We start from the raw sequence: 26,644 nt of genomic DNA on the forward strand, positions 1-26,644 counted from the left end.
TCCTTAGGGTCAGGAGATTGGAGCATGGCTATGAGCAATGGAAACAGCGATTGTGTGGTTCTGAGCAATGGCAGCCTCGCAGCCAGCGCAGCCCCCCCGAGCCCCCCGCCCCCCTCGGACGGAGACCTTGCCGCCCAGCAGCTCCCACCCAAAGAGGCACCAAGAGCCAAAGTGAGTCCAAACGGATGCCTGCAAGTGAATGGCACAGTCAAATCCTCCTTCCTGCCTTTAGACAACCAAAGAACGACGCAGCTGTTGCCGCCATGCTGCCACCCTTGCCCATACCATCACCCGCTGACTAGCCACAGCAGTCACCAGGAGTGCCACCCCGAGGCCGGCTCGGCATCCCCGTCTGCTTTGGCCTCGTGTTGCCTGCAGCCCCACTCAGAGTACTCGGCACCCCTGTGTCCACACCATGCCCCCGTTTACCAGACCGCGTGCTGCCTCCAGCCCTCTCCCTCCTTCTGCCTGCATCACCCCTGGCCCGACCATTTTCAACACCAGCCTGTGCCACAGCACGTAGCCAGCATCAGGTGAGTGGTCCCAACGTTCGGCTAGCCGTCAGCATTCAGAATGTGACTGAGTATATGGTATGGTCAGGGCACAGACAGCCAATAGGTGCATAAATAAGTGGAACAACAAATCTCTCTCAAAACCAACAAATTAACAACAACACAAAAGATTTACGGAGCAGTGAGCCCGCTCCAGCATGGCTCAGCCTGGCTGGGCCCTAGAGGAAGGGCATGTGGTTGGAGAGGAGAGGGATACTGGGACCAAGTCCTACAGGCACTGTCAGTCACCTTCAGGAGATCGCTAGGCTTGATCCTGTGCCAGTGGGAGGTATTATGTGTGTGTGCGTGGTTTTTGTGTGTGTGTTTTTTATTGTGGAAAAATATATATAACAAAAGAGATCATTTCACCATTTGTAAGTGTACAGTTCAGTAGCATTAAGTACATCCAGATGGCCATGCAGTCGTCACCACCGTCCATCTCCAGAAGATTCTTCCTCTTCCCAAACTGCAGCTCCATACCCATTAAGTCCAATCATTCCCCGTTAGCCTCACCCCCAGCTCCTGCCAACCACCATTCTCCTGTCTGCCACCAGGAATTTGGCTACTCTAGGGACCTCAGAGAATTGGAATCATAGCGTACTTGTGTCCTTTTGTGAATGGCTGATTTCACTTAGCAAGGTTCATTCACGGTTCATCCAAGCCTTAGAGTGGTATGGCAGAGTTCCCTCCCCTTCTAAGGCTGAATAACACCCCACTGTAGGCATGGAGAGGCCACAGTGCGTTCACCCAGTCATCTGCCAGTGGACAGTTGGGTTGCCTCACCCTTTGGCTGTGGTGACTCAGGCGGCTGTGAACCTGGGTAAACAACTGTCTGTTTGCGTTCCTGCTTTCGCTTCTTTCGGGTCTACACCCAGAAGCACAGCGACCGGGTCCTATGGTCATTCCGTTTCACTCTTTGGGGAGCCAGCAGACCGTTTCCACAGCTGCTGTGGCGTCTTACATTCCCACCAGCAGTGCACATCCTTGCTCACACTTGTTCTTTTGTGTGGTTTTTTAAAAAAATTACAGCCGTCTTAATGGCTGTGACGTTACAGATTTTTAGGCAAAAAGAAGTCCGGTCAGATTTGCGTGTGAGAGAGGCCCCTGGTCTGTCTGCGTTGTGGAGAGCAGGCTGGACTGGGCCAGGACCACTGGAGAGAGGAGGACCAGGAGGAGGCTGGTTGCAGTAATTCAGGTGAGAGATGAGGTGACTTGAACCAGGGTTTAGAAATCATTTCATGCTGGAGAGATTTACAGGCCTGCATCCAGCTGGCCATGAGAATCACCTGGAGAGTTACAAAAAACATACGTATAAAAGGAAGGGTTTTTTGCACCGGAAACAATAGAGACCCTAGGACAGGGGTGGGCAACCTTTTTGTGAGTGTGTGCCCAAACCAGCAAAATCTCTGACTCAAAATTCTTCTGCGTGCCAACCCTAATTTTTTGAGAACATGTTACGCCTACTTGATATCTCTTAAGGAGTACGTATGTGAAGAACCTTGAAGAAATAATAAAATGCATTCGAGCGACAAAAACACAGTATATGATGATGAAAAATACATTTATTTTTTAATGTATACATGTTATGTAAAATTATTTATTTATCTAAGATGCACCTACACTGAATTTATCTGAAAAATAAAAAAGTCGATATTAAGAAAAAAACTGTAAATGGAAGATTATAAGAGAGGGTTTCGCATGCCAGCAAAAGTTACTGGCGTGCCATGTTTGGCACGCGTGCCAGGGGTTGCCCACCCCTGCCCTAGGAGTTCGGAGGTGGAAGGATCCCTGTGGAGTGAGGTCCAGGACAGTCTGATGGAGAAGAGAGAACTCGAGTGACCCTTGAAGGGCGACCAGGATGTGAGAAAGGACTGTAGGAGGCAGAGCCTGGGAGTGGGGGGAGGTATGCAAGAATAAAGCCAGGCTGAAGGAAAGTAAGGAGAATGGGTGGCGGGTCAAGGGTCATCTGGCTGAGCGACGATAGGTGTTCCATCCTGAACAGTCGGGCTGTCTCCGAGCCTCCAGGCTCCTGGCCTGCGCTTTGTCCTGCGAGATCTGGAAAATGTCTCGCAGGAGCCAGTCACGTTCCATGTGCGCTGGTTGAAGCAAAGTATTCATTGGGGATCTTCTTATTGCCGTATTAAATGGAAAGGGGCAATGGTTTATGACAATTACTAAGGAGTTCTGCATCCAAAAATAGCATACAAAATTTCTAATCCAAACTACACTTACCTTTTAATTTGGTGTCGCAGAGAAATGAGCTCAGTGGTACCAGAGGACTTCGTAAATGATACTTGGCAATGCCACAGACGCATGACCATGGCAGGCAACCTGTGATGGTTTTGGGCACCTGCCAAATGCCTTTTTATTTCCCTGAAGGTGGTTTCGTAGACAGATGGTCAGTTTGAGTGTTCCCCGTGGCACCCTGGAGGAGTTACAGCTCTGCAGAGCTAAGAAGGCTTGGCACAGAGGGGCCCAGCACCCCCCAGCATTAGCTCAGCCCCTTAAAGGTTAGATAAACATCATCCCCACCCCCACCCCCCATATACTGTGACTGTGTCATTTTTTGTAACCTGTATTTCCTTTCTCCTTTGGCTCTTTATTAATTTTCCAATTTCTGACTCTTTTCAGAGCTTTTCTTTTTGTTTCCCCTTAGGACACTAGTTACTTTCTGTGGAGGGAACTCTTTAGAAGTAAGGATTCTTGTCTTGTGTTAAAAGAGGTAGAAACTACCACTGGAAGCCTTGTTCTTTCGTATGTGCTGTACCATAAGGCCCAGGGGTAGTTATAACGTTGAGCATCATTTTCCGAAGTGCCTTCCTTTGCTACCCCTGGCCTTCCGCGAGCCAGCCTTCCCCCTCTCCTGCGCCCTGGTGTCTGCGTAATTGCAGTTAGCTAGGGAATTGGAACCCACAATCACTTTGAACACTTCAGCAGCATTGTAGCATGAACCTGGGCCTGGACACAGATCCCAGAGTCTCTGATTGGCCCACCTCACCAGACTCAACCCAATGGCTTTTCTAAGATGGTGGAGCAATGAGTGGCGAAATTCAAGATTAGTTCCTCACTTATTTAGCAAGTATTTCATGAGAACTTGCTAAGTGTTAAGTGCTGGGGACAGGTTAAAAACTGAGTCCATGGTCCCCACCTTCAAAGACGTGGCAGTGATGTGGACAGGGTAGGACACTTGGATTGAGCGTGAGCCATCCACAGGTAGCTTGCCTTCCTTGATCAGCAAATATTGACTGAGTAGCTGCTTTGTTCCCTGGAGCAGCGACGGTAAATATCAGTGCTTTGTCAGGGGCATAGCCGGTTCTTCTGTTAATACAAAAAGAGGGCCAGCTTTATAAGTTCATTTCCCCCTCCTTTCCGCTCTCAGCCCTGAAAGGTTACTAGTAGCTAAGAAGTCATTGGTCTTTGTTTATTGATATTTGTTGTAACCTGTCTAGGACTATGGCAGGTGCGTTGAAATCCTGGTTCTGCCATTTGCTAGCTTTGTGGCCTTGGGTAGATATTTCAGCTCTCAGCGTGAGCGTCTCTCTGTAAAGATGGATAACTGTGGCCATTTTGCACATAGCAGTGTCTAGAACCGAATAGTCATTCCTTTCTCCTCTTTGTTCCTTTCATTTTCTTCTCTTTTTCATTGGTGGTGTTCTTTACTGCCTGTGCTGATTCTGTTAACATTGTTTTAGAAACCAAGCCATTCCTGAATCCTGATGTAGCTAAGTATGGCTTTTCATTCTTGTTTATCAATCACACATTCGCCCCATCAGCCTCCAGGAAAGAGCAAGTGGAGAAGGTCGCAGATCTGCCTCCGGAGAGGAAAGGGGGCTGCTGGGAACCTCTCCAGCCCCGAGGCTCAGGGCCCCTATCCCTTATACTAATTATATAATCTGATTAGATAGTTAATTTTAGAAGTCTGGTCAGATTAAACCTTGATTTCACTGCAACCAGGGTTTATTTTTACTTTCCTTAAAGTAGTCCAAATTAACTTTTTAAAACAGGATAATGTTTGTAAAATTTTAAATGTTCCAAGCTCGCTTGCCAAAGTAAGTGAGTTTGGCAGCCGGATTGAGCGAAGGCCTGTTTTATTAGCAGCACTTCTTTTAGAGGCTTTTTTATGTTATAACTGAGCAGGTTTTAGAGTGTGCCGTGCCTCGTGGAATGCTTTGCACAGCCTGCAATACATTTCAGAATACGAGCTTTGGTCATCTTGTATTTTAACCATCAATGTCAAGAAACAATGCCCTTCTTATTTTATAAAATTAATTAATATAACATTTTGCCGTGAAGTAATATGTTCTTTACCCCCTTTCCATATTATTGCTTAGCAGGTACTGAGAGGGAAGAACAAAAAAGAAATGATTCAAATTTTCCTTTTTTCGTTGTGGTTAAAACTAAAGTTTAAATACGTAAACTATTTGGCAAACAATAAAAGGTAAATGTCATTGTTATGGATCAGTTACAGCTCTAATTCCAGGAAAAAGGCAATTATCTGTGATATCTTCTCCTCAAACTTCAGTGGATTGTTAAGTGTAATTTAAAAGAATTTATAGTACTTAATATTTATAGGAGAATTTTGATTCTGTACTATTTTGTGTTCTTTTCAGTAAAATTGACTCTACAAAATTATATCTTTTTAAAAATATATTTTTATTCATTTCAGAGAGGAAGGGAGAGGGAGAGAGAGATAGAAACATCAATGATGAGAGAGAATCATCAATTAGCTGTCTCCTGACCGCCCCCCACTGTCATCGAGCCTGTATCTGGGGCATGTACCCTGACTGGGAGTCTGACTGTGACCTCCTGGTTCATAGGTCCTGGCTCAACCAATGAGTCACTCTGGCCGGGCTCTTTTTTTAAATATACAAACCAGATAATCAACCAATTGCTTGGTGTTTGGGAGTTTGAAATACAGCCTACTGCCTGGGGCATATTTGGAACCAAATATTTGTTGAATGAGTGATTACCCAATATATATATCAGGAAACAATTTTTTTTTTAATTTACGAAGCTTAAATGTATTGTTTTTTTTTTAAAAAACAAACAAACACCCTCACAAAGTTAGATTAGTCACTGCCATCAGACAGCTTATAGTCTAGTAGGAAAGAGATGATCAAGGCAGAAATAACCACACTCTCTGAGGACCAAAATCAAAGTGTAGAGGCTCGGGGGGTCCCAAAAAGGAAAGGGGGGCATAGGAGAGCTTAGAGGAGGCATCAGGGGAGACGTGGGAGTGGGCGGGGGGCTTTAAAAAAATAACAGGAGCCTAGCTGCCCAAAGTAAGGGGACCGGAAGCCTGGAGGCCATGAGAGGGGGAGCAAGTGGAGGCAGCCTGGCAGGTGGTCTCCTGTGCCTGGAGGAGGGACCAAAAGGGCCTCACGGGCACGGTGCCCCTTGGGTTCATCCCATTGGGCCAGTGACTGCGAACCTTTTGAGCTCGGCGTGTCAGCATTTTGAAAAACCCTAACTTAACTCTGGTGCCGTGTCACATATAGAAATTTTTTGATATTTGCAACCATAGTAAAACAAAGACATATATTTTTGATATTTATTTCATATATTTAAATGCCATTGAACAAAGAAAAACCAACCAAAAAAACGAGTTCGCGTGTCACCTCTGACATGCGTGTCATAGGTTCGCCATCACTGCGTTAGCCCTTTGAAATCCATACGCGATAGTCAAGGAAGACTGCTCCCTAGAGCGCTAGAAACAGTGGGTTCCAAATGCTGAGTTTTCATTTACTTGTGTATTTATTTAGCATCTAAGTCCTCTAACTGCAGGAATTATATACTTCTATCACCTTTGGTTCCTTGCTATTTCCCTACGCTTGTTGAGTCAATTTCTTTGTACGAATGCATAGCTCCAGGGCCTAGCAAGGAACCAGGTATCTAGTGAGCACTCAGAAAGTCATTATTGAATGAACGGAGGAAATATTTGAGTCCCAGTCAGGTCCTTCTTCGGCAGAGCTTGATTTGAGGCTGTTCTAATTTAATGATGAAAATCAGGCCCCATTGGTCCAACGCAGTGAGATGTTTGCCAAACAGCAGGAGGAGGTTCATCAGGCTTTGAGTCCTTCTGGAAGCTGTCTTATTACTGTTGTTTGAGTTCATTTTGGGGATAGTCCATCCTGTCCTTTAACTCTCCCCCCCCCCCAAATAACTTGGTTTCTAACTTTTTAAAAATTATAGCCTTACTAAGAAGAGGAAAGAAGGAAGGTAGAGGCCTGGTCTACTCCCCCAGTCCCTAAGCTGCTTTCTAATTTGATGCCGGAGCCCCTTTGAGGAATCCTGGGAGGGGCCGGGAGACTGCCCGGGAGAGTCAGTGCCCAGTACCCTTTCTGTTTGCTCAGCTCGGGCACCTCCAGGGTATTTGCAAATCTGGTGTAAGGAGCTCTGTAAGCAATCGGCAAGGTATAAAACGGGTGGATGAAACGGATCCCCGAATAAGAGTTTGGGCTTACCTTCATGCATGTGTTTTTTATGCATTTAGAAGGTGGAATAAGATGAGAGGGGCCAGGAGCAGGCGTGATGCCTCCTTCCGTTGGTTTGGTTAAATCGGTTTGCTTTAACCCCATTGCTTTAACCCCATTGGACTGCTGCAGGACTCGGAGAGTTACCAAATGGTTTGCGATTCAAGCAGGATGCTTTCTAGGGAAATGGGAGCAATTTACTGCTTCCGAGCGCTACTTGGTGCGTCCAGTCCGAAGCAGCACGGGGGACACTTATTGCATTCATTCCTCCAGACCTTCTTTGGGCGGCTGTGGTCCCTTGGGCCAGCCCACCGCCCCCTTCCTTAGACACTGCTTCCATTATGTCGCTCCTGTCCCTGCTCAGAAATCTCCTATGGTTTCCCCGGACTCCTTGACCTGGTATCGAGGGTCCTGGCATGGCGTGTGTCTTGGGAAGAAGGGTGTTCAGGGGGAGGACTCTTGCAGCCCTGCTTAGGAACAAGTCAGAGCTCAGTGAGTACGATTCCTGTAACGCCTTTCCCCCTGCACTCTAGGCGTTTAAACAGAAATCTGATCAATGACCGTGTCTTCGTTCTCACTGCTATTTAATCGACAGTTGGACTCAGATCATTATTTTGGTCCTGGCTGACACTAACTCTTCTGGGTCTTGGCTTCTCAGGCATGCGTCTGGGACTTGGTTTTTCCGCTCTCAGCATTGTCCGGCCTACCATGTTGGCCAGCAGAAACTGAAGCTGTTTCATTGTAAAGCTAGCCCTGGGGAGATTTATTTAAGTGTATTATTTGCTTGTTATAATGTTCCCCTCTAGCGCAGAATTAAACCCTACATTAAGCTTCAAATTCTAGGGATTTTTCCCCCCCTCTTACCCCAACTTCCTTCTCCCAACGCTTAAAATTCTAGTGCCTGGGATTTTGGCTTGAGAAATTTGGACCTTGTTCCAGCACCCCATGCTCTTAAGTTAGTTAAGTTTAATAAGATTTTTCTGGCTTTCTTATGAGCTTTTCTTGGATCTCTTATTAGCGATTATTCGCATCTTATTAAGAGAAGTCTAACCTGTGTGCGTGTTTAGCATGTTTTGTACAGGGCTCGCAGCAGCAGTCGGGCAGGGAGCGGCTCTAGTTTAAGGGCAAGCACTTTATAATCGAGTGTACGTTTAAAATGTGGCACGAGGGGGTGGGGGGTTTGGGGGGTGGGGACGAGTGACTGGGGGACGGGGTGGGGTGGCGGGGAGCTGCTTGCTCTAAAACCTCCACCCAAACCATGCGGCCTTCACCTCCTGGCTGGCGAAGAAGGTTTTCTTTTAACCCAGGCGACTTTGCAGCCATTTCAAAATATTTTGAATTAACCAGTTGTCCTTTGCAGAATTCGAATTGCTTTAAACGGTTTCTTTTAAAAAAATAAATAAATAAAAAGGGCACTCTTAGCCTCCTCTTTGAGGGTGTGCCTCGCGCCGGGCCTGAGCCATGTGGTATGTTGACCTTTGGGGCTGCCCCTCCCCCTCCCCCTTGTAAGTGGTGGAGACAAAATGTGTTTGAAAAGGAATTTCCCATGCCCCGCTTCCCTCACCTCTCCGGGGGCACAGAATAGCTGCCCTTTAACTAGTGATCTGCCAGACCTCGGAACTCCCCTCGTTTTCAGGAGAAATAATTAATAATAGAAGAGGAAGTGACGCCCCTCCCCCATGCTCATCCAGTTTTGTCTGACACAATTCCTTTCTTGTTTCCCGAAATAACTGGGGGGGAAATAGCATCATTTTCTTTTATTTATTTAATTTTTTTGCTTGCTTTGCTTCTTAGGACCAAGCTCTGCTAAGAATAGAAAAAAGTCTTTTAACTTATATTGGAACTCGAGCTGCCTGTTCCATGAGCATTTGATTTGTTCCAGCTTTAAGGGGTTTTGAGTCTGAGTGGGCCGGACAGACTCACGTACATTGCACACAAAACATTCTTCTTTGGAATCCTGGTATCTTTCTTTTGCCAGCGAGTTTGGTTAAGTTGGCTTGGGGCTTTATAAATACGTGCAAAAGGCACATTTCTGTCATTTTCACTGCAGTCTTTTATCACGTCTCGGCGATATTCTTAGTGTCTCTAGAGGGATTTTGCAAATTATTTAACAGCTGAGTTGGTGGGGGAGTTTTCTGAGCTGATCAATAGCTACTGAATGCTTAGGAGGGATTTACAGTAGATCGAAGTTAAGGGCTAGCAGGCTCGCCAACTCCACTCCGAGCTTCTCTATAAAGCCAACTCCACTCTGAGCTGCCACCGACCCGGGGTTTATATATAGAGTTTATTTATATATGTTTTTCTTGATTTGAAGATAGCAGAGTTAGGTTGCATTTTTCTCGGGATCTAAAAAGGAGAGCGTTTGTGACCTGGTCCATTGTGCACATCCTGGTTTATTCGCCTTCTCCCTGTGTCCCTGTCTGCCTGTCGCCTTCCTGTTTTGGTGCTTTACTGCTCACTGCTCAACAAGGGGGGTGGGGGTTGGAACTTCCAGGGGGGACAAGAGATGACAAAGGAGTGATTTAACGTCGCTGGGAAGTGCAGGGCTGTACCTTCCTTAGGGAAGACAGTAACGCATCTTCGTCCCTCTGCCAAAGATGTTCTCGCACAAGTGAGCCAAGATGATGAAAAGATTTAAGTTTTCCATATGGAAGAGCCAGATTCGGGGCCAGGAAGAAGGAACAGAAACGTGTTTTGAACGTTTTTGACAAGAAAGAGCCCTTGGATTCTACATATGAGAGCCTTTCCCTCCCAAATACCGCGGCGGAAGCCAGGTTCTGGGAAAACGGACTGTGCTCAGTTGACTTAGGATTGAATGTGAGTTTACTTTGCACATAGTCTGTGTACACGGCGAGCACGCAGGGTCTTGCTGTAACCCCACTGCCCTGGGGGTTTCCCACTGTTTGCTCTGTTAGGAGGTTGTTCTGAATGAGCAGAAAGGCTTGTGAAATTTCCTTTCAGGATTTTTGTTCTAGATCAGCGGTTCTCAACCTGTGGGTCGCGACCCCTTTGGGGGTCGAATGACCCTTTCACAGGGGTCGCCTAAGACCATCGGAAAACACATATATAATTACATATTGTTTTTGTGATGAATCACTATGCTTTAATTATGTTCAATTTGTAACAATGAAATTGGGGGTCACCACAACATGAGGAACTGTATTAAAGGGTCGCGGTATTAGGAAGGTTGAGAACCACTGCTCTAGATTATAATTTAGCAGGTGCATGTCCTCGGGGAACTAAAGTTCTCATATTTGCTTGGGGCCCATTTAATAATCTCATCTAATCTTTCATTAACCGGAATTGTCTTCAAGTAGCAGATGCAAGAATAACGCTCTAAATTACCCACCAGTTGTCTAAAGGGAATTAGGATGTCCTCCATACTCCGGCGTGGGACTTGCCCATCCTGAAGCCAAAATGGCCAAAGCAGTGTGATTCTGTGAGAAGAACTGCATCAGAGGGTCCACGAGGACAGATGAAACCTGAGTCAGTGAGCCCCTTGGCGGCTCCGTGGGCTCCATTCTCCAATGCGGCCGGGCCAACACTGTGACTTCTGACCAGCAGGATGTCCTAGGCAGCCCTTGTCAGGAAGCAGGACTGCAGAAAGCGGATCTTCTGTTCCCATTCCTCCCAGTTTCCCCAGGCTGGCTAACCAAACGGGCCCCAGCCAACGGGCCCCAGTTAACGGGCCCCAGCCAACAGGCCCCAGCCAACAGGCCCCAGCTAACGGGCCCCAGCCAACGGGCCCCAGCTAACGGGCCCCAGCCAGCGGGCCCCAGCTAACGGCCCCAGCCAGTGGGCCCCAGCTAACGGCCCCAGCCAGTGGGCCCCAGCTAACGGCCCCAGCCAGTGGGCCCCAGCTAACGGGCCCCAGCGACCCGAGAGATTAGGTTCCCACTGTGGTAGTCCCGGAAGGACCAGTCAGAACCCGCACTTGTCCCAACCATCACTGAGCTCAAGGGAGCAGCTCTTGCTAGACGGCACCACACCACAGCCTAGGACAGGTGTGGGGGCTCGGCCAGACCGTGGAAATTCAGTCTCTTGGCTGCACAGGGTGCCACAATCAGCGCACAATTGTCACAATATCAGATGCCACGGGTTTTATGAAAATGGATTTGGATTCTGCTTTTCTCCATAAAACGGGGCTTTACACAAGATGATACCTGGCGCCTCTCAAAGGCACAGTAAGCGAAACAGGGCAGACTGGCGTCTGGATCAAGGATGGCTCTTTGCTTGTAAAAGAAGTCATAGGAATTACTAACAGAACTTAAAATGCACGTCCAAAAAGTCATGGCGAAAAACATGCCACAACCTAGGGAAAAAATACTGGCCACCATTGTGATGTCTGAGCTTTCTTTCATACAGATCTCTTTTAAATAAACAGGAAACATAGACGTATATAAGCAAAAGAGACATGAAGAAATGTGTGAGTGTGACTAGTTATGTGCTGTAAGTAATGGTAAAAGAATGGGACATTATACAGCTAATAAAAATCATGTTTTCAGATTTTAATTACATGGCAAAAAGCTCATTATCCAGATGGATAATACTTGAGACTGTGACCCTAATTGTGCATCTTTAACGTGTATATTTAGGCATGAGGGGTAAAATACTGAAAGGAATTAGATCAAAGAGAGGTTAGATCTGTGTAGTGAGAGTTAGGGTAATTTCTTTTTCTTTATAATTTTCTGCATTTTCAGACTAAAAAAATGAATGTGTGTTTTAATCAGAAAACAAAACCAACATTAAAACAAAATTGATCTCCTCGTTAAAGCTTGGCTCCTCCTTTAAAAATTAAAATTCATGTTTTAGAATGGGAAAACATTAAGCAAAAAAGTTTATCAAAGATTTTAAATAAATAAGTAAAACAATAAGAAGAGCCCTGGCTGGTGTGGCTCAGCTGGTTGAGTGTCATTCTGGGCACCAAAAGTTCGCCAGTTCGATTCCCAGGTCAGGCACATGCCCAGGTTTGGGGCTCGATCCCTGGTAAGGGGCATGCACGAGGCAACCAATTGATCTTTCTCACATTGATGTTTCTCTCTCTCTCTCACTCTCTAAACTCAATAAAAAGCATTTATATATATATTTATTTTTTTTAAAAAAAGATTTTATTCTGCCTTTCTTAGATAGTGGATGGGAAACTCGGGAAAGAGGCTTTGGAAATTTAAAAACAACTCTTTTCACTTGAGCACACCCTCCCGTTCGCTCTTCTGGTAAAACCCTTTGGGTTGGTGCAATAGACGAGTCCTGACCACTTCTTACCACGAGCGTCTTTGATGACCTGGCCCCACTGCCTACAGCGCTTCTTCCTCTTTTGACACCTGCTGGTACAGATGTGTTCCTGGCATCCCGTCCATCAGCCTCCTGTCCATAAGCTAACAGACAGGGAACTCGGCCCTCTCCTCCCACCAGCACTTTTTCATTAAACCATTTGTCTGGCCATGTAAAACACGTCTCTCTAGCTATTCACGTAAAGAGCCAGCATTACTTTTCAGAGCATTTTAAGACACTAGTTCTTACCTCCCTTACAGAAGAACTATTTTTATTGATTGTTCACATGGAATATTTCAATATAGAATTTTGATGGGAGAACCTGGCTTCTTAGCTTTTGCCTAGCAGCATGTTAAAATAATTATGATCTGGAATTTCACAGGAGAATACAGTCGAATTTCACAGCAGGAGAAGACCTTAGAAATAATTTAATCCAACTCTGTTTATTTTACAGACGAGGATGGAAGACAGAGAGGTTAAAACCCAAGATGAACCCCCATTTAATAACAGGTCTTCTTCTTCCTGTGGTCTTTTTAATACATTCTCCTTAGAATAAGTTCCTGAACTTTGGAGTGGCATTTGGCTATCATTGTCATATATCATAGGGTTGCAAACAGAATCTACACCATTGCGAAATGAATACATTGAATTGAAGGTTTTAGCCAAGCTGTTCCGGAAGTAGAGTGTCACAGGGGCCCCACTACAGCCTGAGAACATGTGGTCCCACCCTGGGGGGAGGGGGGGGTCCTCATTTTTCTTCAGAAAATTCTCAGTTGTCCTCAGTCTCAGATTCTCTTTTTTAACCTCAGACTTTAGGCTGAGAAAACCCTTTTCTATCAGTATTATTTTTATAAAATCTGCGTTCGAGTTTTGCTTTGATCTTTACTTACGAAAGCTTTTGGCGTTTATTTGGAATACCTACATTTAATTTTTATGCTAAAGGAGGACTATGAGAAAATGTAGGTAAGGAAGAAAAATCAATTCACTAGATATTGTTGTTCTTAAAAGCATAACTAAAGAATTGCTGTAGAAGGGGAGGGAATAGTCTGTTCTCCTGGCTAGTAAAATGAAGATATCACAGCAGCTGCAAAGTATTGGTTTCACTGTTGGAATTCATTTTGATACAGTGGATTTTTATTATTTTTTTAACTCCCCCCAATGTGGGGTTTTTTTTTTAATAGCAGGTGTGACTTTTAACCTTCCAAACTGAAATTGTACAATAGCGAGTAATTTTGAAGGGGCAAAATAATCCAAAATATGTGGGAAAGGAATTGAAGAAAGATTAGTCATCTTTCCATGTAATTTTGAGCTCAAATAATAGCTGTTACATTGAACAAAATGGAGACATGTTATACTAAAAATTGAGAACTGGCAAATGTTAGAGGAGAAGATAATTGGCAAGTTTATAAATTACGATTGTTTATACTTTTAATCTCTGGTCTAATTGATGGAGGCCTTGTCTTAATAAAATAGATAACTTAAACGTATTTTCAGAAATGCAAATATATCTTCACTGAGGTTATAATTAATATATAAACTCATGTATATAATTTGTACAGTTGGTAATGAAAATGCAAAACGTACTATTTTATAGATAAGATCCATAAAACTTTGAAAGTGGAGAAATGTGTGTATCTTTCTTATTTTAATAAAATTAACGAAATATATTTGTTGAATAAGCCCCCAAAATGTACTTATAAAACCAATCGTTTGGATAACCTCCTTGTGTTGTAATCCAAATTGTCACAAACTTCACTTCCGTAGGCACTGCCACTATTTTTAATTCATTATATAAATAGGCATTAAATGTAGCTTTCAGCATTTCTAATTGTACTTAAGGTACCTCATTATAGGTAAATATTAAACAACAGTGAGTGTGGAAATGTGTTATAATATACATAGGATAAATCTTGGTTCATCAGAATTTTTTTCTTGTAACACCATGCATCCTTCTGACAGTTGATACTCATAGTTTTGATTCACATGTTCCTAAGATTCTCAGAAGCTTTCTGAGTCATTAAAGGTAGACTTTTCCACTTTTCCCTCTCGGCACTGTATACCTGGACCACTGTAGCAGCTCCCAACCCCGTCTCCGTATCTGTAGTGTTTCCCTTTCTAGTTCATCCTGCACATTGCCACCACGTCATTCATCCTAAACAGTGTTTTCATCATATTCGTTCTTGCTCAAGAGACTGTAGCAGCTTCCTATTTCTGTTACCCATTCTAGTCTCCTGCTTCCCCCCAGACAACTGCTACTCCAACAAGCCTCCCTCCTCCCTCTTCCCTCTCAGGAAGGCCTGGTGACGTAGCTACACTGACCTGCAGTGCTGTTTAGCAGAGGTTTGGCACAATATTTATTTCCTTTCTCTCTCCCTCCTGTTTATCCATCTGAAGCCCACCTGTCCTTTAAGACCTAGCTCAAATTCTACTTCTTACGTCAAGTTCAAGGCTACTCTTTGGACCACTCTGTTCCAATATCACCTCCCCGTGCCCCATTCACTGAATGTTTGTCCTACACCTTTAAGTTCTGATGGTCCTGGTATTACTCTCCAGTTGTTTCTTGCCTGGATGTCACATTTTCCTGGCAGATCGTCCCAGGCAGTGGTTCAAGCTCTGACCATGTAGCTCTACGCCAAGCCCCACTGAGCCAGACCCTGGGGAGGAGCCTGGAAACCCCTGCTTTAATAAGCTCCCCAGGTGATTCCAATGATGATCAAATCACTTGGTGTCACTTCAACTGTGTAGTAAATCAGTTGACAGAATGAACTGTAGATTTTGTATTAAAGGTATTTTTTAGGTTCTTTGAAAGCTTATGATCCGTGTGTAGTGTTACTCTTTTTCAGTCTATTTTAGTTAGCCAGGGTGCCCCATTCTCCCCAAATCAGTATCAGTGAGAGACATTTTCAAGTAAAATATTTCAGCCACATATACATAAAGTAATACATATGCAATTTCCCTTTATAAAAATTCTTTTCACTGCTTAGTTATGCAAATAATTAATGAATATAGTCTCACAAAGAATTTAAAGATACAAAAACTTACTCTTGATTTCTTCTCCCATGTCAGACAGGGCTATCGATTTGCCATATCTCTTCCGAATTTTTAAAAGACATTGACATATTTGCTAAATTTCTTTCCTAGTAAAAAGTGCTTGGTATTTATTAGATGATCTGTAAACGTTAGTCCTCCACTCCCAACCTTTTCCTCCTGCCTCCTAGGTTATTTTATATTTTGTGTAGTCGTTGGGGCGCTGTTCATATCAACAGTTTCAGACGTCACCATGACCAATACTTTGAGGCAACATCCCTTGGCGTTCAGGAAACGCATTGCACAAGTGATTGTGGTTATTGTTCTTCAGGTCACTGGACAAGACTAGAAGCATGTAGACCTGGTGCATGAAAGATGGATTAGCGGCCAGGCTGAGCATGTCCCAGGGCTCCTGTGTCATCCTCGAGGCTGAACCCAAGTGTGCCAGTGGTCACTCATGCAAACCCTTAACGGTGAAGAATGGTGATGGTTTTGTTGGAAATCTTTTCAAGAATGCTCATTGAAGTGTGGGTTCTTTATTTCCAAACGCTTTCTTCCTAACGTGTCAGCACTGAACCCGAGTTATCACTTGCAGGATATGCATGAAAAGGCAACAGGGCCCAACCCCATGGGACTGTTGCCACAAAGATATGCTACCTGGAGTACTTGTTTACCTAAGTTTGGTTACTAGTTGTTCAGAACCATACAAAGCTGTTTTTTCCAGAGCTTTGATTGTCCCGAGTGCTGGACAGAGCCATCTGGAATTGGTGCAAGCTGATACTGTCCCTCCTTAAGTTGTGATATTAATCCCGCAGCTCTGTCCACAGTAGAGTTCTCTAGACGAGGGACATGTCTTCATGTTACAGCATTCCATTTCCCTCGCCCTTCAGTCTCGCACGCTCTCCTCAAAAATTATTAAAAGAGAGAGAAACGGTGAGGGAAGCAGACCATTGGTAGCTTTTTAATTTTTTTTTCTGTTTCTTGTTAACGTTTTCCCTCCCATACAACTTACTTCTGGTTATTACCTTTAAAAAATTTCCCTTGCCTCTACCTGCCCCAATGCCCCTCATCATGTCAAGTTCCCTTTTTCTGAGAACTTGACAGGCTCATTAGCTGTTCCCTTGACATACCCCAGCTCACTGGTCACCGGAGTAGTGAAGCCAAGGTCCTGCTGTGACAGTTCTCAGCCGGGCAGTGCCAGAGGCCATTGATTCCTCATCACGAGTCCCGGGTTCGTAAGTGCTTCATTGACTTACCTTCTTAGGCAGAGTTGAGCTTAGCCCTGTAACAACGTCACTGTCACGCACTCTCACACAGAAACGCTTTCTTGAGTGGGAGAGAGAGGATGACACTCTGCCTAGGCCTCCGGGGATGGGGCACAGCCAGCTCATCTGAGCCCCTCGTGTGGGGAGGGTCCTGGACCTGCCAGTGTCACCCTGAAGACCTAACTGAAGTGCAGGTCGATGTGCCCACCCGAGGTTATTACTGTTTGTTTTCTGGTGTGTGTTTTGACCGGATGGTATTAAAAGGTGAAAGAACCCTGGGAAAGCATTGTTTCTCTCTATAACAGAAGTTAGATTTATTTGTCTGTTTTTACGAGTTTTTATTGTCTGAAGTGAGTGTGGAAAACCACCCTGCAGCTTTTATTAGACAGATATTAAAAGTTGCAAGTGGAAAGATTTCACAGTTGGAGGAAGACTCCACTTGATGGGTGAAAGTGTGCGGTGGGCTCCTGCCTGCCTGCTTTCTCAGATGTTTTCTGCGGAGGTTGAAAGGGGAGAATGAAAGATAACACAGGGCGAATCAAAGGGATCTTGTGTCTTACCTGTAGTTGTGGTTTGGGTGTTTCCAACATCTGCTTGTCATGTCCATTAGTACAAACACTTCAAAGGGATCCAGTGTTTTCCCAGGAGGGATCTTTGTGGGAACCTCAATTTTTCTTTCTCAATCGATGTCGACAATCTCCACTTAGGGTCTCAAGTTGAACATAAAATGAAGTCGTTACTCAAGCAGAAAGAATGCGATGAATCCATAGTTTCTGTCTCTGAGGAGTAAACTAGTCACAGATCCATGACTTTCTCAGGGAAAAAAAGCAACAACAAGATAGTAGTGCGACATAGGAAGAAATAGAATATTTACATTTGTCACAACCCAGAATGTGTATAATAAAATATCCCTTTGCAGATGCAGATCTTTTTATAGCCTGACCCCGTGGTTCTGAGATCACTTTCGACCTACAGATAGCAAATCTCTGTTGCCCTCCCAGGATTCTTCCAGAAGGCGAGAGAAGTGAAATGCTGACTATAGACATTAAGCCTTTATGTCCTGGTGCTTTATTTCTGATGGTTTTTCTTTTGCTTTTTTTTTTTTCCAGACCATCCAGACCTTTCAAGTTACCAAAAAGGTACAGTAATCGGATCATTTTATTAAATAACAATCTTGCCTGCATGCTTTCCCCTCCTCCTCGTATTTTCTCCACGTTTTGCTGCTGTTTCCACCTTCCTCGTTCATAGTTTGTGAAGGAGAAATACATTTCCCCTGAGCTGGTTGCTTGATGGACCTTCTCTCCTCAGTGGTTTTCATCTCCAGGTGGCTTTCTGGCCTTATCCTGTTTGTGTTTCATCGCTCACATTGGCCTAATATTTTGCTCTCCTTCCTGCAGTGGATTGATTGGCCTCTCATTGAGAAGAGAGATGCATAATATTGTGTCAATTCCCATGGCTGGAATTCATGGCACTTTTTTCCAAATACATTGGTTGTGTTTCTCCCTAAAAATTCCGTTGCCCTATCAAGGTGGAGAAGACTCTTTTGCGTGAAAATTTCAAAGTTTTACCTTTCCAGTGGAAGAGCAGAATTTTAAATGGATACGAGTTTCTGAACAAACGGTCTTGTCTCATCAGATGTCCTTGAACATTATGGTTCCAGGTGTAATATGATTACACCGTAAGAAACGCAAAGCGATGTTTGAAATTCACTTGCTAAAAATGCTCAGATGCGATAGCTCTAGAGCCTTTGGAGTAAAATGACGACATAAATTTTAATATGAGCAAATTCCCCTTCCATTTAAAAAACACTTATTTTTTAAAATGTTGGTAAAATATCCACAGCATAAAGTTTACTATTTTAACCATTTTTAAGTGTTCGGTTCTGTGGCATTAAGTACATTCATATTATTATGTGGCCATCGCCACCACCCGTCTCCAGAACTTTTTTCATCTTGCAGAACTGTAACTCCCTCCGTCCAGCCCCTGGCAACCCCCGGCTCTTCTTTCTGTCTCTGTGAATTGGACCCCTCTATTACCTCGTCTCAGTGGGACCAGGCAGTGTTTTGTGTGATTTCATCACAGGCTGATTTCACTCCGCATACTGTCCTCAGGGTTCATCCATGTAGCACGTGTCAGAATTCCCCTCCTTTTAAAAAGCCGAATGACATTCCATAGTATGCATATACTACATTCTGTTTATCCATTTTTGTGGAAAAAATAAAGGAAAGAGGTTATATCAGTAAAGATGGCATATTAAGAACAGCTGTCCCCGGCAAGGTTGGCACCTGAAACATCTGGTGAGGAGGGTGGTGGTAGAGTCAGGTGGAAGGCGGGGACATGTATGTAAACGTCAGCACATGTGTGTCATGGCTAGCGGCACGGCCAAATCAAAACCAAATGCTTTCAAGGGAGGGGAAGCAGTACTTGCAGCGGGTCTTTTAAGGTGGCTGCGCATGTGCATGCAGAGTTTTCAGAACACGAGACAAAAAGCCATTATAGGGGTGCATGAAACCACAGTATGAAAGCTAAGCCATCGGGGGCCCACTGCCCTCTATTGATAACGTGCTTGTAGGTAAAAATGAGTAACTTCTGGTTCAGTTGAAAGAAAATGGATCCGTTTAAAACAGGGTCTCGTGAGTCATTGTGGAAGCGCGGGGCATTTTCATTTCGCAGGGCTGATCGTTTAAAGGTCTGGCACATAAAGGCCTCTGTGCGGTCTGGAGCAGTGAAGAGAAAGTCTCAAGTGCGCTATTGACCGAGGACTTGACTGCTTCAGAACCCGTTCCTTGCACCTTAGTTTGCATTTGGCGGGTCAGGAAATAAAGCGTGAAGAATATAAGAGCTGGGTGTGTTCTGTTACGTTTGAACCACCACCATCAGCCTGCTGTGGTTTATAGCTTTTCGTGTCATTCAGAATTATCCTTACAAGGTTTTTCCATCTTACCTAGCAGCATGTTCCCTTGATGAGTGAGTACTTGTCAGACTTGAAGTCCTGTGGATCTAGGTGGTTTTGCATGGAGAAATTAGCTGTTAGTGTGGCTTAGGCATTTAATTTTAAAATGCGAATTTGGGAAGAAGCTGACTTCTTCCAGATGTCTTTTGTTTCTCTTGTGTTTGAAGCAAGAGATGATATCATAGTGGTTAAGAGGCCAGATGCTAGAACTAGACTACCTAGATTCCAAGCTTTGGAACTTTTTATTGAGATATAATTGGGGTAATATTATATTACTTTTAGGCGTACAAGTTAATGATTCAATATTCTATATATTGCAAAAGGATTACTACAGTGAATTTAGTTAAATCAGTCACCGCACAAATTTCTTTCTTGTGATGAGGACTTTTATTTTGGCAAATACACAACACAGTATGATTAACTATAGTCCCCGTGCTGTGCATTACAGTCCGTGACTGATTTATTTTATAGCCGCTGTTCCTTGGTTTCATCTCATAAGTTGTTGTGAGAATTAAATGAGATGATAATCTATATAAAGGAACTCCTTGTAAGTGCAGGCTAGCATGCTTTATTTTCCTAAGATTACTTTTAAAAGAATAACAATGAAAAATACCTCTATGGCCTTTGGCGCCCATTGGCTCAGTGATTGAGCGTCGAGCTGTGAACCAGGAGGACACCGTTCGATTCCCAGTCAGGGCACATGTCCAGGTTGTGGGCTCGATCCCCGTTGGGGGGAGGTGGGGGGAGGGCGTGCAGGAGGCAGCCGATCAGTGATTCTCATCATTGATGTTTCTCCCTCCCTCTCCCTCTCCCTTCCTCTGTGAAATCCATGAAAATATAATTTTAAAAAACAGCCTCTGCAAGTGCTCCTTAAAGCATAATTGTTATATTTTAATTTCCTTATTAAAGTAAGGAAAGTTGGAAGCAAATATCCCCACAAAGCCAGATCTGTGAAGCTGCGAGAGTAGAATATAAACATCAACAATCTATTCTTAGAGACACATAGCAGCTTCTTTTCAGAATGGTATTTACAGCCCCAGCTTTATTTACACAGCTAGCATCTAGCATGACGCTGAAGAAGTCATTCACAAATATATGAGTAAGAAGCCAGTTTCAGACGAGCCAGAAATGGCCATCACAGCAGCCCAGGGAGCTAGCATGGACGAGAATTTGAGAGTCATTGTCCACAAGTTAAACGTTTCTTTTTTCTGTAATAAAACTTTAAGACACTTGGAGTTGGCAAGACAGATTCTGCATTTTAGCAGAAGTTCAGTGTAGTTAGGTTCTACCGAGCGCTCAGTTCCTATCAAGACCGGGAAGCATCAAGTTAATAAGGTGTGTGGTCCAGGTCTGGTGGGAGGGCCACCGAAGCAGGCCTTTGGGTCAGAGGTGGAGAAGGAGGGTGTAGAAGGGTGTCTGGAGAGAAGGCTTGATGGTGGCATTTGTAGCAGAGCGGTTTCCGAGGCGCGGTAAGAGACTAAAGCCAGGCGGTAGTGGTTGGACAGTGAAGGGAGATGAACATGGGGGTTTGTTCATCTAATCAATAGGTAGTTATTGAGCACCTTTGAAAAGGTACTGTTCTAGGCTCTGATACTGCACTAAATAAATACATAAAGCAAAAATCTCTGCCTCATGGAGCTCACAGACCAATGGACATGTTCATTATGGTTTTAGCTGGAAGGAAAGTTACAGGTTTAGGGGATTCTTTGGTTTGGTTCAGCTGTTTTTAAGATGTACACTCCAGGAATCTGTTTATGGGCTGAATTCTTTTTCCAGAACTTTCAGAGTAAAAGTCTGGAGAAAGGGAATAACCAGACAACCAGAGTTCTGGGAGAGAGGTGAGGAGTTTGGATCCTCTGCTAGAATACATCTTCTTTCCACTGAGGAAGTGTAAATTTCAGATCCTCTCTTCCCCAGGCACAGCTGTCTATAGAACATGTTATTTGTCAGAAATAGACAGTGTTCTGACTCTCAGCCTGTGGCATGAGGACCGCTGCCACGTCATCGCAGAAATGAGAGGACAGTGATCTAGTAATCTCCTACAATTACATAGGAATACTTATAACTCACGGGAGCTCTTACTGATACGTACCTGCACTGGGTCGGAGAGAGCAAAACCTCTCCATTGCTTCTAAGAGGCCTTCTCGGCGCTTTCTCTCTGCTTCTGTAGTTACGCGGCCCTGCTCGCCGACTGGCCCGTGGTGGTCCTGGGCATGTGCACTGTGCTCATCGTGGTCTGTGCCTTGGTCGGAGTGTTGGTGCCGGAGCTTCCCGACTTCTCTGACCCATTGCTGGTAAGGAGGGTTGGGCCAGGAGCGTTTGTTTATCTATTTTCTTTAGCCCAAAACCATCTAAAAAAAAAAAGTATGTTAATACCAATTGCATTATGTTAGATAGGATCCCATTTTTAAAAAACCTTCTCAAGCCATTGATAGGAATACAGGTCTCTTTCAGCAAATTGGAGGTGTAGCTTCTCTGTCCTCAGATCCGTAAAGGTTAAGAAACACGCTCACCATGAAGTATCTGGACATTGTGCTTCTCGGTCCCCATGTTTAATCTAAAGAGCAAGAAATTGGAGAATCTGCTGACTACAAAAAATTTCATGAAGTCTTTAAACTGTCTTCTCCCCCCTCCCCACCCCTCCCTCACCCCCAAGAGAAGCTAAAGGAATTTCGGCATTGCTAAGAGATAGTAGGGTCTGTTTCTAGTAAAATCTGCTTTGGGGTGGAATAATGAGGAAAATATGAGCACGTTGAATGATACCCTCCTTGTGAAACACTGTAACATGCACAATGTAATTTAATTTGACCAAAATATGTTATAACCGAAAAGTAGGCATTTACAAAAAGCTTAGGTATGAATTTGAAAGAAGCTTTAGATAAGTTTTTTCCCCTTTCCTGAGACATGTGGCACAGCAAAGAGTCAGAATGTTTTGCCACAGTAAATAGGTGGTCATTATCAGGTTAAGTCACCTTGTTTTAATGCTGGTCACCTCTGGAGTAAGGAACCTCTGGGTGTGTATTTTCGGTTGAAAGCTATTCATCACCTTGACATTGCTTTCCCAAACTGCTGAACTACCCTCAGCCTGAAATGAAGGACACTAACAGGAATTTGTAACTTTTCGCCTTAGGGTTTTGAACCAAGAGGGACTACAATAGGCCAGAGACTGGTCACGTGGAATAACATGGTGAAAAACACGGGATACAAAGCAACATTAGCCAATTATCCCTTTAAATATGCAGATGAGCAAGCCAAAAGGTAATCATTTATTAACGTTCAAAACATTGCTTAGTGAATTCCACTTTTAAACATTGCCTGAGCAAAAAGATAAAATGTAAAATGTATGGCTCAAAATCTTGTTTAAATTGCCATTGTCTAGTAAGATTTTGTTGTATTGGGATGAAAAAGTGAGCATTTGGGGGCTTTTTTCGTTCAGAAGTGAGAAAATGAATGTTGGTTGCTTATATTAATCCTTCCAACTTAATTTCCACTGCTAAGTAGGCCATGACTTTGAGGATGTCCTGTTACAGGCACGTTTATGGGCCTTGAAATAGCTCGCACTTTATTGAAGTTCAACTTGCTCTGTTTCAGCCATCGGGATGACAGATGGTCGGACGACCATTATGAAAGAGAAAAGAGAGAAGTTGACTGGAACTTCCACAAAGACAGCTTTTTCTGCGATGTTCCAAGTGAGTGGTGTTTGTAGATGATCATACCCCTCAGCGGCTTCCTGGCCCTCTTGAGATTGACACGATTAAGATCTAAGATCGGGACTGATAGCAGTGTGTGGCTGGTCTTAAAGGGTTTCCAGCTTCATTAACTTGTCATTGTACATCTCCAGGTCAGTCAGCCACTGCTCTGAATTTGTTTACCTATAAGGAAAATGAACAAGGAAGAGATGATGGAGTTATACTTGATTTTAAGGAGGATATAAATCTAGTAAAATTCCTGTGCTGGCCCCAAATTTCAAGTCACCTTTTTTTTTGTTTTGTTTTGTTTTGTTTTGTTTTGTTTTGTTAATCCTCACCCAAGGTTATTTTTTCTATTGATTTTTTTTTCTCCCCCCAGGGAGTGGAAGGGAGTGGGAGAAAGAGAGAGAAACATCAGTGTAAGAGAGACACATCGATTGGTTGATTGGTTGCTTCCTGCACGAGCCCCAACCGGGGCCAGGGATTGAGCCTGCAACCAACGTACATGCCCTTGACCAGAATCGAACCCGAGACCCTTCAGTCCTCAGGCCGATGCTCCCACCACAGAGCCAGACTGGCTAGGGCTCAAGTCACTTTCTAAAATTCCTCGTACTATTTGAAAAATAGTGCACATTTTGGGATTGAACCCTGAAATAATCTACTGTATGACCAAAAATGTAGTTTTAAAATTTTGATTCCTTCAAAAAGTCTTCTGTGGCCCTAACCGGTATGGCTTAGTGGATAGAACATCGGGCTGCGGACTCAAGGGTCCCAGGTTCAGTTCTGGTCAGGGGCATGTACCTTGGTTGCGGGCACATCCCCAGTGGGGCGTGTGCAGAAGGCAGCTGATTGATGTTTCTAACTCTCTATCCCTCTCCCTTCCTCTCTGTAAAAAAATCAATAAAATATATTTAAAAAAAAAAAAAAGTCTTCTGTGTGCCTGCCTTGTCCTTAGGCATTAGAGACAGAGAGATGAGCAAAGTCAAGCCCAGAGCCCAAAGCTTGAATGTCACAGGGACCTGGGTCATGATGTGAGTGAGTGAGCGAGGAGACAGCGAGAAGCGATTCGCCTGGGGAGCTGGAGAGCGCCTCTGGAAAGAAAGCAATTGCTACTTAGCAGCAGAACATGCCCTTGCAGAAATGAAAGGCCAGATATTGTAAGAACTTCCCTGAGGCCAGGAAGCCAGATTTATGTCAGCAGCAAATTTGCTGAAAATCTGCTGTTGCCTAGAGTTGGCCTAACCCCTCTGCAGTTGCCACGGAGGGATGAGTACAAGCCAGAGCAGTGGTCGCCAACCTTTCAGGCCTCACGGACCACCGGTTGGCGACTGCTGGGCTAGAGGAAATGCATGTAAGTGTGTAAGTCGCCGACCAGCCTAGATGAGGAGTGAGGAACTGTGGAATGAACATTAACATTAAGCTCTTTGGAGTTTAGCTTTTTTGGTTGTTGTTGAAAAGCTCTCTAAAATGTAGCTTCCTGTAGATCAGATCACAGAGGACCTGATCGGCTCTCGGATGTTTCTAGATCTTGCCAAGCCCCCCCGGGTCTTTATTTTGGACACTTTCACTACATAGTCATAGCGAGATAGAAAGTAGGAGATTAGGGAGCATGTTATACCGATCTCAAGAAGCAATGCCAGTTTCTTTTCTGTCTTTTATTAGAAAAGTTGGTTTCTGGTTAGTTGCATGTTCAGCTACCTTGTCTCTCTCAAAGTGTTGCTAGATATTGCTTAACCAGCATCTCTCTTAACCAGGAAGCACATTAGCAAATTCACGAGATACAGTCGCCTTTGTATTTCTGTAGTCAGCCCTAAATATTTGTCCCATGAGCCGTAGATTCCACCCTGATAAAGTCATTTCTGACTGCTCGAATGAAATGTTCCACAAAGCTTATTTTGATCTGTAAAACCAATCAACTTAAGATAACAGCCATTTGATGAAGACAAGCGTTTACTAAAGAAAACTTCAGAATCGTGAACTAAGTTTATGTAATAAAAGCTTTATTCATTCATTTGCAAGTTGAGTTTCTTTGTTAGCACATTTAGGCATCTTAGATCACGTGAAACTCATCTGCTTCGTTTTCCTTGGTTCAGATTTTTGGTCACAGCCGGGGAGGCAGAAAGAGGACTTACCTAGCACCCCTTGTCCGTCTCATTTAGTCCCCACGGCGGATGGAGATGGTGTTGCTGTCTCCATCTAAGCAGTGAGGAGCCAAGGCCCAGAGAAGCAGTTAGTTGCCCAAGATCGCCAGCTAGGAATCGGCAAGACCTGGTCACACCCAGGGCTAACGCCAAAGACCACGCCCTTTCCAGAACATCGCACAGCCTCCCTCATTCAGAAACATGTGTTATATGAGGATGATTTTCCACACAGTTTTTCTACTCTGGTGAACTCAGCCAGGACGTGGAGGGGTCTGTGATCCTGGCCAGCAGTCTGTACTGAGTGGACTGTGTTTACTGCTTTTAAATGGATCACCTGCCATGCCTCCTCTCTAGTTAGCTGCCAGAGAAAGAGAGCATCCTTGCCATCCATCCTCGGCAGTCCCGTGCGTCATTCTCTGATGTTATGTGCCATCGTGGTGACGTGTTGTGAAATGAAGAGGGAGGCAATCAATTAACTGCCTGCTGGACGGTCTATGGATTGCTCTTCCTCGTTAGAGTCTGACCTGAACTTCATTTGTCATGTGAGTCCTAGGGTTTTTCAAGTGCAGAGAATAGACAAAGGCCTTGAGCGAAGACAGTGTTAGAGCGTTGCTTTTTTTTTTTTTTTTTTTATCATTTTCTCCTGGAATTTGTAGAAGGAAGGGCTCCCCTGCAGGTAATGAATTGTCCATGTGGCTTCCCTGTTTGAATCGCTTCTAAATGCCAAGCCTTACGGAATCCATGAATAATTTATAACCCTGTTTCTTTTCTTTTTTCATATCCACAGGTGACCGCTATTCCAGGGTAGTGTTTGCGTCAGCCGGAGGAGAGACGTTATGGAATTTACCAGCAATTAAATCGATGTGCAATGTAGATAATTCAAGGGTATGTAAAGGGAAACTGGAGTAGGTTTGGCTCCAATGAGGCGATGCTTTTGAAACTCGGCTTACTGCTGAGCCCCGTCTGATCCGATGGGAGTCCTCGCGGGGCTCACCTATGAGGAGTAAACAGCAGTGGCAGGCCGCTTGGCAGTCTCTTAGATCCCAGGATCAAAGTGTCCGTCCCCACCCTCCACACTGTCTTCCCGAATAAAGGACTTGTTTCTTTCGCTCTCCTGTTCTTTGTCTGTGACAGTCTCTTGTATTCTTTCACAGCAGCTCTCCTTTCAGGATCATAGTTAAGACTCTTTTTCCTTCTTTTGTCATATTTCCTCTCCTAATCTGCTTTCATTGTTCACCACGCTTCCCCCCGAGGCAACTGTCAGCACCTTAATT

The 26,644-nt window shown here is 44.3% G+C and overlaps 1 protein-coding gene across 4 annotated transcripts in view; it reads left to right on the forward strand.

The window, feature by feature from the left end:
• The window catches only part of DISP1 (dispatched RND transporter family member 1), a 90,367-nt gene that overhangs the window by 52,100 nt on the left and 11,623 nt on the right, over positions 1 to 26,644 (forward strand). For all 4 annotated transcript variants that reach the window (XM_023744943.1, XM_014446087.2, XM_023744942.1 and 1 more), the window contains 6 exons: positions 8 to 533; positions 17,697 to 17,726; positions 21,711 to 21,834; positions 22,671 to 22,798; positions 23,132 to 23,229; positions 26,158 to 26,255. In XM_023744943.1, the coding sequence (XP_023600711.1) occupies positions 8 to 533; positions 17,697 to 17,726; positions 21,711 to 21,834; positions 22,671 to 22,798; positions 23,132 to 23,229; positions 26,158 to 26,255 (1,004 nt within the window). The remainder of the gene's footprint in view (positions 1 to 7; positions 534 to 17,696; positions 17,727 to 21,710; positions 21,835 to 22,670; positions 22,799 to 23,131; positions 23,230 to 26,157; positions 26,256 to 26,644) is intronic.

The sequence above is a fragment of the Myotis lucifugus genome, unplaced genomic scaffold (genome assembly GCF_000147115.1).
Source record: "Myotis lucifugus unplaced genomic scaffold, Myoluc2.0 scaffold_500, whole genome shotgun sequence".
Taxonomy (NCBI): Eukaryota; Metazoa; Chordata; class Mammalia; order Chiroptera; family Vespertilionidae; genus Myotis; species Myotis lucifugus.